We start from the raw sequence: 15,135 nt of genomic DNA, 5'->3' as shown, positions 1-15,135 counted from the left end.
GAGAGGGCTCTGTACCATGTCCAGAGTGCAATACAAGGTACTCTGCCATTTGGGTTTCATGACACCAGCAGATGCAATGATTATCCAAGAATCTGTTGCAGATAAGGATATCATATGAAGTCTCTGGCAAGCCCCAATGGGAAAATTGTTGCAGAGCTTTAAAGAAAGGTCATCATGTCCTCTTCTATTGACCAGAGTCACTTTTGCTGTGACACATGCATTTCCAAAAATTACACTATGTAAAATTGTTAAAGTAAAAATTATAGCCGTTAGGAGAAAAATTGTTAGAGATACAATGTCAAAAACTTCATCAGTGACACATAAAAAGAGAAGGAAATCTAATAAAAATGATACCACAATTTTACACACACTAAATAGTTAATACATAAATACTACAATAAATATGAGCTGAAGTTTGCTTGTGGACATTGGGAGGGTTACAGCTTATGAGTTATTGTGAAGTGGTAAAAGATGGGTTATCTGAAAATGAACGGAAATGTGTAACACCAGATACAGAAGGTTGTAGCTCACTGTCCTTGTGTTATGTCCGCTGTACTAATTTAAAATATAAAGAATAAACAAAATTTCTGTGGTGCTGTCGGCCTCCTCCTTTTACACTTAAAGCTGCCTGTATGGTTCCAAATTCGTCCAGATGCCATACAAGACTATTCTAATATCTTCAGCAGTAAAACCATTATCTTCAAGGCAGTCCAACTTTTTTCACAGCATTTAAAACAACTGATCACTTGTATTATGTCATGGCATACAGACTTCTGACTTTCATCATCACTGTCATCATCATCTTCTGTATCCATACAGCCATCAGCGGCAAGTTGCTGAATGTTTTCTACAGTTAGATCATCGGGATAGGACCCCAGAAACTTTTCAACATCCTCATTTTTGACTGCTCCAAGTCCAAACTGTTTTCTTAGATCAATATAGCTTGTTTTAAACTTTTAAAATTTCTCTGAAGGATCAAATTCTTCAAAATAAAGAATCAAGTCAAAGGCAATTTTCTGCCACACATAACACAAACACTCTTGGTATATTACTCCAGGCTTCAACAATGACATTGCAATGTTAAACCTCTTCCAACATTCTATAACCACTTCTGCATCCCTGCCTTAGATAACATCAATTAATATCTTAAACATTCATTTTAAAATAGTAAGCTATAAACACTGCTATCACACCTTTAAAAAGGGGCTATTATCAGGGAGGTAGTTTTTGGAGGCAAAAGGAAGAATGTGACATAGGTTGAAATCTGCTTTTGGAGAGAGAGAGCTTGATACACTATAAGAATTTTTAAAGTTTTTTTTTTTTTTTTTTTTATGTTTTGGGGCATTCATCCTTTCTAACAGAGAACTAAGTAAAAATATAAATGCAAATGTGGGCAGTCATCCATACATTTCGCTATACCTGACATGATCCTCAAATTCTGACTTTAACAATTTCTTTTAAAAGGCTCACAGTTTGGTGAGTGGTGTTATTGGCTTCAGCTTCAGCTTCAAATCTCTATTTGGCACTGGTGCCGAATATTAGTTATGTCACCTTTAGGAGCCTTAAATCCCAGAGCATGTTTTCTGTCTTTCATATTTGTGTTATTCAAGGCATGCGTTCATAACAGGTTATTTGTTTAATCAAAACCAAGAATTTAACACCATGCACAGCTGCCTTCTTCAATTTACTTCTGTATCACTGCTGAAAAACTCTTTTGCAGCTTTCATATCTACACTAATGGTTATGTCCGACAGCCAAAGGCTTAGGAAACTATAGCATTGTTTGAAATCATTAAAGCAACCACTACTAGCACTAAAAGGAGCCACTTATGCAGGGTACAGCGACTTCTATTTTAGATCTGTGTATATAATTACAAAGATCTATATGGGAAAGGTTGTCCCTTAGTTTATCACCCTTTGGTCTTGAATCCAAATATTTGACAATCTTTCCTTTTCTTCTGTTTCTTTAGGCCTTGCTCTTATTGACTTTCCAGCACTTGAACCTGGTCCAGCCATACATACACTTTTATTTTTGTGGCATTATCTTTGATGGTCCATAATGTGGATTCCTTTATATCTCTTGCTTGGGATCTATCGTATGTTCTTATTTCTTTCTAAATGTTCTCTTGTTTCGAGCTTCTCCTTAATACTCAAAACATTCCCTCTGCATGCACTGTGTGGCATTTTTGAACTAGAATGCTTAGATAAGATTGGGATGTTGAATGAGTGCTTTTTTTCAAATAGAAAAGATCACAAATGTCAAAGAATAGCACATCACCACCTAACAGGATAATATACATGGTAAAAAGAGGCAGCCAGTGGATACTGGAAACGTGTGTGTTTTATGCATTCCTATGTAGCTTGGTTCAGCTGGAAGCAACTTTCTATGATCACCTACTATTTCTCACGGGCAAAACTGCACATAAACACATGCAAATTTTGGATTATACTCAAATCGTTCTCTAATATATTAACACTGGAATAAATTCACATTTTAAAAACAAAAATGACTGACGTATTCTTGTGAAATAGCTATTGACTTGATAATAAATCCTGATGAAAGCAGAACAGTTGACCACAGAACATCAAATGACCATGAGACTCGAGTTGTTATGTGATCTGGTATCTGATTTACCCAGCCTAAACCTTAGCATTGGCAGCAGCAACTCATCAAGTAGAATGGTATACTTGAGACTGGACTTCAGTAGGTTCAAGAGACACAAATAAATTGCACGTGCAGGTGTCTCAGACTCTCACGGTACCTGCTTCTGCATCACTGCCGCCCCTTCTTCAATCAATACCTGAGGCATTATAAAAAATTCTTTATGACCCGATAGGTTGGGCACAGTGGCTCCCGCCTGTAATCCCAGCACTTTGGGAGGCCAAGGCAAGTGGATCACTTGAGGTCAGGAGTGTGAGATCAGCCTGGCTAATATGGTGAAACTCTGTCTCTACTAAAAACACAAAAATTAACTAAGCGTAGTGGACACCTGTAATCCCAGCTACGTGGGAGGCTGAGGCAGGAGAATCACTTGAACCCAGGAAGCAGAGGTTTCAGTGAGCCGAGATCATGCCTGGGTGACAGGGTGGGACTATGTCTCGGAAAAAAAAAGATAAAATTCTTTATTACCTGATAAAGAGGGGAAAAATCTTTAAACTTCATGTGTTTGTTATGAGACAGGTCTCACTGTGTCACCCAGGCTGGAGTGCAGTGGCATAATTATGGCTCACTAAAGCCTCAACCTTCTGGGCTCAAGTAATCCTTCCTCCTCAGCCTCCGAGTAGCTGAGATTACAGCTGCCTGTAAGCATGCCCAGCTAATTAAAATTTTTTCTTCCTTTTTTTTTTTTTTTTTTGGCAGAGACGGGAGTCCCACTATATTGCTCAGGCTGGTCTTGAACTCTTGGGCTCAAACAATCCTTCTGCCTCGCCCTCCCAAGGTGCTGGGATTATAGGCATAAGCCACTGCACCCAGCCTGAACTGGCTTGACTTTAAAAAGATTTGCGTAATTTTAGAACCAGTCAAATGAACAACTGCTATAATATAAACCCAACTCAGAGAGTAGCCCTGTGTACAACTTTGGGCAGTACATCTTGTTGCCCATTTTGTGTATCAAGAGACGGCCAGGGGTAGAGATCAGCAATATATCATGGACAGAGGCTAAGGAGAAGAACAAGACTGAAAAACTGGTAACCAGGAAGTCTGGGGAAGAGGTACATCGTTGAACATCTCAGAATAAAAGTTATTCTGAGAATACAGCCAGGCGTGGTGGATCACGCCTGTAATCTCAGTGCTCTGGGAGGCCTAGGTGGGTGGATCACTTGAGGTCAGGAGTTCGAGACCAGCCTGGCTGACATGGGGTAAACCCATCTCTACCAAAAAAAAAAAAAAAAAAAAATAGCTGGGCATGGTGCTGCATGCCTGTAATCCCAGCTACTCGGGAGACTGAGGCATGAGAACTGCTTGAACCCAGGAGGTAGAGGCTGCAGTGAGCCAAGATCACACCACTGTACTCCAGCCTGCGCCAGAGTGAGACTCTGTCTCAAAAACAAAACAAAACAAAAAAAAGAAGGTATCCTGAGAAGAGAATACAAGGATAACGGTGTTCATGTGAATGTTCAGCCAAGGGTGCACATGTGGCAGAGAAAATTTTTAAAGATCAGGTACACAAGATCACCCATTTTGTGAACACCAGTTAAGTCCACAGCCACTTGAATGCCTGCTCAATAGGCCCATTTACAAATGGCCATGGCAACTGGGTTTGAGTCTGTGCATGCAAGTCAACAAGGTAAGACTTTCTACACCAAGATTAATCTGGCTACTGCTACGGTCAGTGCTCAACCTGCAAGGAACAGAGGCCAACAATGAGTCCCCATTATAGCACCATTCCTTGGGAGATTCAGTCAACTGTCTGGTGGCAGGATGATTAGACCTTCATAATTCATCATGAAAGACACAGTAACAGATAACCTACTCTAAGTATGAATTTGCCTTCCCTATCTACCTGCTTCTGGAAACACCACTATTATGGGTTAATTGTGTCCCCTCCAAATTCATATGTTGAAGTCCTGCTGCCCAGTACCTCAGAATGTGACCTTATTGGAGACAGGGTCATTAGTGAGATATTCAAGTTAAAATGAGGTCATTAGAGCGAGACCTAATCTGACTGTTGTCCTTATAAAAAGGAGAAATTTGGAGATTAACACGCACACAGTTCAGAGAACCCAATGTAACGAAGAGGGCAGAGATAAGCAATTAATACTGGATAAATTTAAAAGAAAGCAAAAACAGTCACAAATTATATAGAAGCATAAATTATCTGGCTTAGCTGTGAAAGAAAAGAATGATTCATTTAGACAAATTTTCAGGTCTGATATCCACAGACACAAAATAGTCTGTGCTTAAACAGGCTTCATACTGACAAAATAGTCTGTGCTTAAACAGGCTTCATACTGGATAAATCAAAAAGCAAAAACAGTCACAAATTAAATGTAGACATAAATTCCCTTAGTTGTGAAAGAAAGGAAATCATTTAGGTGGATTTTCAGGTCTAATATCCACAAACTCAATATATTCTAAAGTTAAGCAGCCAATTTTGATACTGTAATTCAAATGTAAACTTACATGATCCAGTCTTGTCTTTTTTATAGATTGATCATCATTAAATTCATCTTCCTCATATGGCTCTGAAGAAGAAGATAATTTTCTTTTCCTGGGCCCACCACCTTTTAAAGCAGAGCAGCACACTCAAACTTTGCACAGAAACAGCAAAAAAATCAATTTAATGTAAAACAAAGGCAAAAATGTATTATAATGAATTACTAGACAGTTCTCTTGATATCAGGCCCAGTGTTTGTTGTTCTACATATGACCGAATTGAAAAAAAAAAAGTCAACATCCTTTGCAGTCTTTCAGAAGTAGAAATCACTGTAATACTATTTCCATCACATTATTTAATCTAAAATTAAACCATCACATTATTCATAATTCATCACATTATTTAATCTAAAAATACACATTTCTAAATTAGTGAGTAATTCTACAGAGCAACATTAGGAAGGAGGGTTTCTTCCCAGTGGCTGAATGTTGAGCAGTGAAAAAAAGCTGACCCCCACCAAGTGTAAGTTATCTGAATACCATCACAGAAACCAGTAATTTCTGTGTCTACTATGTACCAGGCTTTGCGCAAGGTCTTTTATAAACTATTGTTTCATTTACTTTTTACAAACAAACCTACAAAGTAGGTAACATTTTTATTTCCCAAATGAGGATAGAGATACAGAGAGCTTAAGCAACAAATGCTTTTAATGTAAAAACAAGAGACTATAACATAGGGTACAGCAGTAACAGGAAATCTGCATACTGTCATGATTGGAAGACAATAAACTTGAGCTACATATGCTACTTATGTATGCTTGTATACATTTTGTATACATTTACCTATTTCTTAAATACTTTTGCTTTCAGAGAACAAATTTGTCAGATATATTGCTGTGCTACTATGAAAGCACCTGCTAAAGACTACAAAGGTTTAAGATCTCAGCATTAATTGTATCAGAGCCCTAACTATGAAGTTGAAATACATACATGTCAGCTTAAACATTTCATTAACATGGCTATTACAAAATAAAATGGAATGTTATTAACATTTTAAAGCACAGTATTCTTGTCAGTACAAATACTAACCACAATATTCTAAATGTAATATTTTAAGTCTGAAAAAAAAGCTTCAAATCAGATAATTTTGCCACATCACCCAGACATGCTGAATTCTTTCCTAAAAAGAATAGAACAGAAGCCAGGTGCAGAGCTCATGCTTGTAATCCCAGCACTTTGGGAGGCTGAGGTGGGCGGATCTCTGGGGCTCAGAAGTTTGAGATCAGCCTTGGCAATATGGTGAAACCCCACCTCTACTAAAACAACAAAAATTAGCTGGGCGTGGTGGTACATGCCTGTCGTCCCAGCCACTTGGAAGGCTGAGGTGTGAGGATCACTTCAGCCTGGGAGGCAGAAGTAGTGAGCTGAGACTGCACCACTGCACTCCAGTCTGGGTGACAGAGTGAGGTCCTGTCTCAAAATAAAAAAAAAAAAAAGAACACAACAGAACAGCTAGAGAGACTCCTGACAACATCAATAAATTCGTACTCTTACTTTGTGAAGCAGAGTAAAAACTTTGGATATGCATTTTTTTTGTTTCTGTAATTTCATATTCAAAAACAAAACTTCACAATAAAAACATCCCTAGTGTTTAATATGCAGGCTGATAGCTGTCTATAAGACTGCAATTTGTGGTTAAAAAAAAAAAAATGTGAACTGTCACAATTTGCAGATCTGTTAAAGATCACTTACAGGTATTTGAAAAGGTCTTTTGTTGAAAACTGTCCTAAAATGGCAAGTATAGTTTCCTGTCTTAAAGACATAGTATATTGAAGATTAACCTTATCTTCAAGGTTAGACAAAGCTGCCATTCTATATACTACCTCAAAGTGCACTACACTAAAAATGAAGATGTCTGATGAGATTGTTCTGTCTTTTCCATGATGCAGCATGGAAGTTTAATTAAAAAACAAGAAAATCCTAAATTTTTGTTTCCTTGTAATTTGCCACTTAACATTTTTTTTTAGATGAAATAATCTGAAGTACAATGGAGGAATAAGAAAAAACTCAGCTGAAGTTAAATAAATTTAATGAGGATTGTAAACTCTATGAGGGCAGAGGTTGTATTCATTTTGTTTCCTCATGTAGCCTCAGTACCCAAGCCACAGCCTGTGCTACCTAGTAAAGAAGCATAATAAATATTTGTGAAATTAATGAACAAGTTGAGTAAGATGAATTGCTCAAGAGAAAACAGATTAGATGCTACTGTGGAATAAAGTAATTCCATAACCTGTTTTTAATGAAATGTTTATGGACTAATGAGATAATGTGACAGCAAGAATGTATGGGAAACTGCAAAACTTCTCAAGCATTTTGCAGCTCAACAAATGTTCACTGAGCCTATAATTTTTCAGGAGGTTTTTTTTTTTTTTTTTTTTTTGAGACAAGGTCTTGCTCTGTCACCCAGGCTGGAGTGCAGTGGCATACTCCTAGCTCAGACGCTTTTAAAATAAGTGCTAGGGACGCAGTAATGTAACATTCTCCTGTAACTTTTCTTTAATCATCAGATGACCCTTAAACAAATAGCTGCTAACACTTGGTATGCACTCACTATGTACCAGGCACCTTAATAAGAAGTATACATTGTTAGTTCTTCACAACAACCTCTGAGTTTGGCATTATATACTATTTTACTGCTAAGGAAACAAAGAAGAGTCAGCAACACTGCTGATGGTCACACAGCTATTAATAATAGAAGACAAAAAGTATCTTGATACTTTGTGTAGGTAGCACCCACAAAATACTGTCTCCTTGCTCAAACTGGAGGAAATTAAAGATTTAAAATATTTCATATGGATAAAATAAAATCTTATGTAGACGTCTACTCAAATACAATCCACTTAGTGGAAGAAAAATTAGGTAGATAATTATTGAAGAATGATGGGTCCATGGGAACACATACTGTTTTCTATTTTTGTACATATTTTAAACTTAAAAAAAATTAAAAGTAGAAAGAATCCACTTAGAAAAAATGAGCATTCACAAACATACTGTTGATAAAAGCATAAACTGGCATAACCTTTAACAAAAGGACATGGAAATACATATTAAAATTTAAAATGTGCAAACACTTTGCTTTAGCATCCTAATTTGAAATTTAGCCTACATAAATAACATAAATCTTTGTTCTATTTGTGTATAAGGACGTTTACTTTAGTACTACAATAATGAAAACGTAAGTGCTAATTAATAGGGAAACAGTTAATAAACTAATCCTGTGGGTAGTCACTGAGGAATGTGAAGCTATCCCTGACAAATTATTAAATGATTTTTTAAAAGATGCAAACCAATATATTTACATTTTGTAACCTAATGTATGTGTGTTGTATGCCAGTGTATATAAGCAGGAAAAAAGCTGAGAATGACATAAAAGGTGGTTATAATTTAAGGGTGTTAACGAAGTGTGGGTTTGCTTTAACTATTTACTTTAAATACTTTTTTAGTAGGGTCAGGTGATTTTTACTTTTCTTTTTGGTATGTGCAAGTTAAAAAAAAAACAGCATTTATTAAAAAATTGGACATGCTTCTATATTACAAGCTCATTCAAATACATTTATTTTTGTATCCCAAGCCCCAAAACATGAAAAAATATTTACTAAAAGAAATGCTGATTACCAGCTACGACTTTCCCTGAGACATTATGTTCCTACTAAGATTTGTAAACCTATAATAAAACCACAATGCAACTAGAAATTACACTTTAAAAAGAAAGAAAATATATCCTGTCAAAACTTCACTGTTATGACATTTGGTAGAAAAGCAGTAAAATTATCAATGAGAAACTTCTTTCCTTTCTAGGGAAAAAATGTGAAACTATTAATACCTCACAGGTTCCTATAAGAATTCATAAAAGTGTTTGATAAACTGTGGAGCAATATTAATGAGAAGGTACTATTATTACGATGTAACAACAAATTGACAAGGCTTAAAATTAAGTCAGGCATACCTGCATCACCAAACATCAGCAAGGCAGCAGCAATTGCCCCATCCATAGTGCTTGTTGATTCAATCAACTAACAGAACGAGAAAAGATTAATGTTTTAAATCAGCACTTTAAGAATTGTTACTGAAATATTCAAAAACAAATATACTAAATATAAACATGTTAGGAAAGTATGTGTGTCATAGTTTAAGTTCATTAAGTCCTATGATACATTTTCAGAAAATCTGTTTTACGTAAAAGGTCTGAACTTTAAGCGTATTTTACAATGTATCAGGTTGACTCATCCTTACTATAAAGGAAAAATTAAAATATAATCACATATATACAGTATATTCCAGGTTTTTTATATTTTAATTACAAAGTTTTACACAAAATTTCCTACTTAACACTTAACATGCAGGCACTCTGTGCATGTGTGTGCATGCTCACATTTGTGTATGTGTGCGTGTCAGATGGAGACAGAAAGGGGAAACGGGACTGACAGACATCTATTTATATTTTTTTAAATTTTTTAATTTCTAGGAGAAAAAGGACAATTCTACTCTTTAAAAAAAATCTAATACTGCTCAAGATAAATGGGATAAGGGTTCTTAAATTTTACTCCATTTCTGAATTGTTTGAATTGTTCAAGAACATATGCATATATTACTTGCACGACATCATTCTAATACACTGTTCAGTAATTTTAGATTTCAGAAGAAACTAAAATCCCCTATTTTTCTCTTGTTATAGCTTCCCATATTTCAAATGAGTTACTTGTTTTAAAAAGATCTTACTTTTAAATAAGGTACCTTTTGTATTAAATCAAGTAGTCTCAAATCAAAGTGCTCTCTTCCACATTAATTTTTCCTAATCTTGGATGCTCAGATATATCCTATTGGCCCCTCTTCATTTTCAAAATAGCCAAAGCACATTCTTAGCAAGCCTAGAACTATTTCACAACCTCTTGAATTCTTTTATATGGATTTAAAACCTTTTGTTGAGTAATTTATAAACATTACCTTTAAATCTCTAGAACTGAAGGGGATCACTTGAAATACAGATTACCTCAAGAGAGTGCGCTGCTTTGGAGTGTGTGATATGCTAAATTTCACAATTTCAGATACTGATTAATGAAACGTTCAGGGAAATTATGCATATCAATCTTATTTTTCCAATAAAATTACAAAATCAGAGAAAGATATTTTTACAAGAAAAAACAACTCTTTGAACTACATTAAAAATTGGCAATCAAGTGAAAGTATTTTTAAACTGAGATTTGGCCCTTTATGTTAAATATTTTAATACTCCATGTTTATTCTATTGGAAGATCTTTATTACTGCTTTAAAATATGTTAGCCCTTGGGTCTACACTTGTTTCCATTAAAAAAAAAAAAAAGAATCACATTAGCAGATAAGTAACACTGCTGTCAGAGAAAATGCCGACTCAAGATATCACTAAAGTTTCATTTAGCTAATAGTAAGACAGTTATCAAAATGGTTTGGGGGAAAAATCCAGTGGATTCATGTCAAAAATAACATAGAATAAAAATAATGTAATCTACACTTAAGAGTTCAAACTGGCAGGCACAGGACCACCTATGGTTCATAGACATATTTTGTTTGGCTTGAACTGCATGTTTATTTTTATCTTTTTTAAAATTAGTTAGCATTAAAAGGAACAAAGTACATGCTGCAACAGCGATGAATCTCTTCCACTAGGTAAAAGCAGCCAGTCACAAAATATCAGATATTTGGTCCCATTTATATGAAATATCAATAATAGGCAAAAAAAAAAATAGATTGGTGGTTGCCTGGAGCTGGGACAGAGACGAAAACTGGAGAGTGAGGAAACTGGAGTGACTGCTAATGGATACAAGGTTTCTTTTGGGTGTCATTGAAATGTACTAAGATTATGGTGACAGTTGCATTATTAAATATAGTAAAAACCACTAAACTGTACATTTTAAATGGGTGATTTTAGGCATAGGAATATAGCTGTTAAAGTGGTGACTAACCCTCAACAAAAATCCAGCCTTATGGCTTTATTTGAAAAATGTGAGCATCCAGTAAAAATGGGCTATCACTGATAGTTCACATGGCCATGTCCTGCTGGAGCCAGACAGCAGCTACCTCTTTCTAAAAGAGTATGTACTCTATAGTTACCACTTAAAAGTTACCTGCCTAGTCCATACAGATATGGTTAACTCCTAAGTCTCATATTGTGGGGAGGAGAACTGGTAGTGGTAGTAGCGATGACAGATACAAAGAGGAAAATACAAAGGACCTGCAATTAAATGATTCCCCTAAGATAATCAAACTAATAAGTGACAGAGCTAGGAATACACTGTTTATTAATCTTCAGAAATTTATTCTCTACCTAAAACTTAATTGGTCAATTTTTTTTTTACTCTTATAATTAGAGATACCTTAACATCACTTTACAGTTCAACCATACTCCTTTACTTTGTTTCTGTAGTTAAATCAGTATTTCTCAGCAAGAGTGCTACTGGCAGGACTATCCTTAGTTACGCAGGACTGTCCTTTGTACCGTAGGGTGTTTAGCATTGCTGGCTTCAGGGCACTAAATGCCACTGCAAACACTTGTCACAGTTTTATGGAGTGGTTCCTGACATTTCTGTGTATTTCTAATGGAAATGGGGAGGTTATGCATTTTAGAAACACTCAAACAAAAAAACTCACAACCTATGTTTGCTATTAAGGCTACAGTTACTGCATTATTTACAAATGAATAACCTCATCTATCAAAAAGTTAAGACTTTCAATAAATTTCTGGCATTTACTTCCTTTAATAGTTAATATCTTCAAACATAAGATATCTTTAGAAAAATGACTATCCACTACTAACTATAGCACTGGACGCAGGAGAGATTTTATCTCATTACAGCTACAATAACCAATTACTATAAGAGAATATAACCTTAAGTAAATCATTGTCACTTCTTTGTGGAAAAAGTTCCTTCAAAGTCTGAAGTTTAGCATCTTTAAGATCTTCTAATTCCGAAAGGTCTTCCAATTCTGAAATATCATCATTTCTACGTGCCATGGTAGGAAGGCCTTGGGACTCTTCATCTTCGGATGGCTCAGAACTAAAAATATTTTTAGAGGAGGAAAAAACATTTTTAATGTATCATTAATGTTATTTCATTATACAGTCTATGTATATACATAGCACAACATATCTGCAGTTCTTTTCAATAGTAACTGTAATCTACACTTGTCAGAAAGGGAACTTTGTTTTTCCATTTCAGTGTAGTTACGTGAAAAACCTACATTACCAACGTCAGTATACACAGCAAAAAATCTCAACCCTGAGCTGGGATGGAAAAGAACAAAACGAACTTCTAGCATTTATTTTGTTAGGATTCGCACACATTTACTGCAAGCCCACTTCCTCTACTCATCTTCTTTCACCAATACTCTCCATATCAGACGAAGATATGCTGCTCCTGAGAAATTATGAAGATTGAATGGATACAAAGATAAAGTAATTGTCAGGCCTACCTAGGTGTGATCAGGATCTAACTGCTAAAATCAGAAAGGTCCCATTCAATAAAGGAATCTCTGCCAGAAACAAAACATTTCCTGAGCAAACAGAGAACATGTATTTCATATGAGGATTTATTCTACAACAACTAACTTTATTCCTGTTCGATTTAACTTTATATATTTATCCTTTATAAAAGACATTTTGAGTCAAATTTTACTCATTTATTTCCTAGACAAAACAATCTCATTTTGAAATTTTGGTTTTCAAACATGGTAGGCATTCTGGAGATCAGAACTAGAATAGTAACAAATGAATATAAGTGCTAGAGACCAGAGAATGAAAGCAAGATGGGTCTATACTAAGGTATATTCCTAACATCAGCAAACTCAGACTTTGCTATGCTGCTAATTCTATTTCTGAATAGCTCTCTTAGACACATATCCAGAATATGCAATTTCTCTATATGTACTTACGTTATTTTTGTTGTGTCCTTTATGGTACAATATGTGATGCTTAAGAACATCTAAAAGCAAATTCCCAAAGATCAGGAATATGTGTGGCTTTTTTTTTTTTTTTTTTTTGAGACAGGGTTCCACTCCCTGTCACCCAGGCTGTTGTGCAGTTGTGCCATCTTGGCTCATGGCAACCTTTGCCTCCCAGGCTCTAGCAATCCTCCCACCTCAGTCTCCTGAGTCGCTAGGACCACAGGTGCTTGCCACCACACCTCGCTAACTTTTTTGTGTTTTTTGTACAGACAGGGTTTCTCCATGTTTCCCAGGCTTGTCTCAAACTCCTAGGCTCAAGCTATCCGCCTGCCTTGGCCTTCCAAAGCGCTGGACTAACGGGTGTGAGCCACTGCGCCTAGCCAGAGTATGTATTTCAAAAGCTTCTAGGTTGAATTCCTGAGATCAGCTCTGAGAAACTGCTCTAAAGTAACGAGGCAAATACACCTCTTCATCACTATGCCCGTCCTTCAAAATTTGAAGACAATCACATGTATTTCCTTTGCATTATTATACCTAGACTTCTCATTCCTGTTGTACTCAACTGTGAATTTTCATTTTGCCTCTCTGTATTCCCTGCTCCCTACTTGACTTTGCCTCTTAGCTGACTGAGAAAATGAAAGCATTCAGGTTGAAATCCCTCTATAATTCCTGCCCTGGATAACCACTTTCAAAGATATTTACTCTTCTGGCTTACCCAAAATATTTACTCTTCTGGCTTACCCAGTGATCAGACTCACTGATCTAACAAATTCACGTGTCTCATGTGGTATTAAATATTGATGTTGACCATGAGTATCATCATGGCTTGGATTTATCTTCCAGACTACAGGAAATACAAGTGATAGAAAATAATGTCATGAAGAAAAAGAAAAACCAGCTGGGTGCGGTGGCTCACACCTGTAATCCCAGCACTTTGGGAGGCCGATGCAGGTGGATTACCTGAGGTCTGGAGTTCAAGACCTGCCTGGCCGATATGGCGAAACTCCACCCACTAAAAATTAAAAAAATTAGCTGGGCGGGGTGGTGGTGCTTGTAATCCCAGCTACTAGGGAGGCTGAGACATGAGAATTGCTTGAACCCAGGAAGCAGAGGATGCAGTGAGCCGAGATCACACCACTGCACTACAGCCTGGGCAACAGAGCAAGACTCCATCTTAAAAAAAAAAAAAAAAAAGGAAAGAAAAAGAAAAACCTATTTTTTCTGAGGAAAGACTTGATCTCTTTAGAGAAATAGAAAACGGGAGTGGCCCATTCTAGATTAACACAGTTGAAGCCTAATAGCCAAATGTAATTTAGGTCTTGGTTTTAAAAAAAATCAGCTATAAAATACATGAAATCTGAACATAAGGTGCAAATTAAATGATACTAGAGAATTGTTCACTGATAGATGGCAGATACATAATCAGTAATAAGGGAGAAATGCTGGGATGTCCGTAATTTAAAATACTTCAGGTAAAAATAGTAATAGATGACACAATAAACAAATATGGAACACAACTGTTAAATCCAGGTAGAAGGTACACAGGTGTTCATTATATACTACTTCATTTTCTTACATGCTTGAAACTTTAAAAGAAAAAAACCTGTAAGAACAACAGAGTTGACAACTTGCTCTTTTTTCCAGTCTAAGATAAAGAAGTACCTTCCTGTTAAAGACAAAGTCCCCTCTCACTGCTAAGGCATTCTAGTAGTCCCTTCTACATCTATAAGACTCTGCTTTAACTATCTACTATCTTTCTCCTGAATCTTCTCTCTCTTCATAAGCTCTTCCTCCCCAGCCGGCAATCTGCTCAAAACTGCATTAATTAATTCAAATTAATTCCATGTGCCAGGGTTTCCAGGCACTATGGACACAGCAGGAAAAAAAAAAAAAAAGCCAATTCTCCTCTATTTCACAGATTTTATTAGACTGATTTTCAACCTCCTTTCTTATGGAGTTGTCAAACTTACTGTTTTTATTTCTTTCGCACAACTACTTAGTGAAACTGCTCTCACTAAGGACAATAATGTCTTCTAAACTGCTGAATGGAATAAAAACTT

General features: G+C 36.0%; 1 protein-coding gene across 4 annotated transcripts in view; it reads right to left on the bottom strand.

Annotated features, from left to right (window-relative positions):
• Positions 1-15,135, bottom strand: part of SMARCAD1 (SWI/SNF-related, matrix-associated actin-dependent regulator of chromatin, subfamily a, containing DEAD/H box 1) — an 86,213-nt gene that overhangs the window by 45,435 nt on the left and 25,643 nt on the right. For all 4 annotated transcript variants that reach the window (XM_033214835.1, XM_033214834.1, XM_033214836.1 and 1 more), the window contains exons 4-6: positions 12,021-12,189; positions 9,104-9,170; positions 5,125-5,225 (exon numbers count right to left, since the gene is read on the bottom strand). In XM_033214835.1, coding sequence (XP_033070726.1) covers positions 5,125-5,225; positions 9,104-9,170; positions 12,021-12,189 — 337 coding nt within the window. The remainder of the gene's footprint in view (positions 1-5,124; positions 5,226-9,103; positions 9,171-12,020; positions 12,190-15,135) is intronic.

Source organism: Trachypithecus francoisi, unplaced genomic scaffold, assembly GCF_009764315.1.
Source record: "Trachypithecus francoisi isolate TF-2019V2 unplaced genomic scaffold, Tfra_2.0 Lachesis_group1, whole genome shotgun sequence".
NCBI lineage: Eukaryota > Metazoa > Chordata > Mammalia > Primates > Cercopithecidae > Trachypithecus > Trachypithecus francoisi.
Note: the sequence above shows the minus strand (reverse complement) of the source record. Positions and strands in the feature narration are given on the sequence as shown.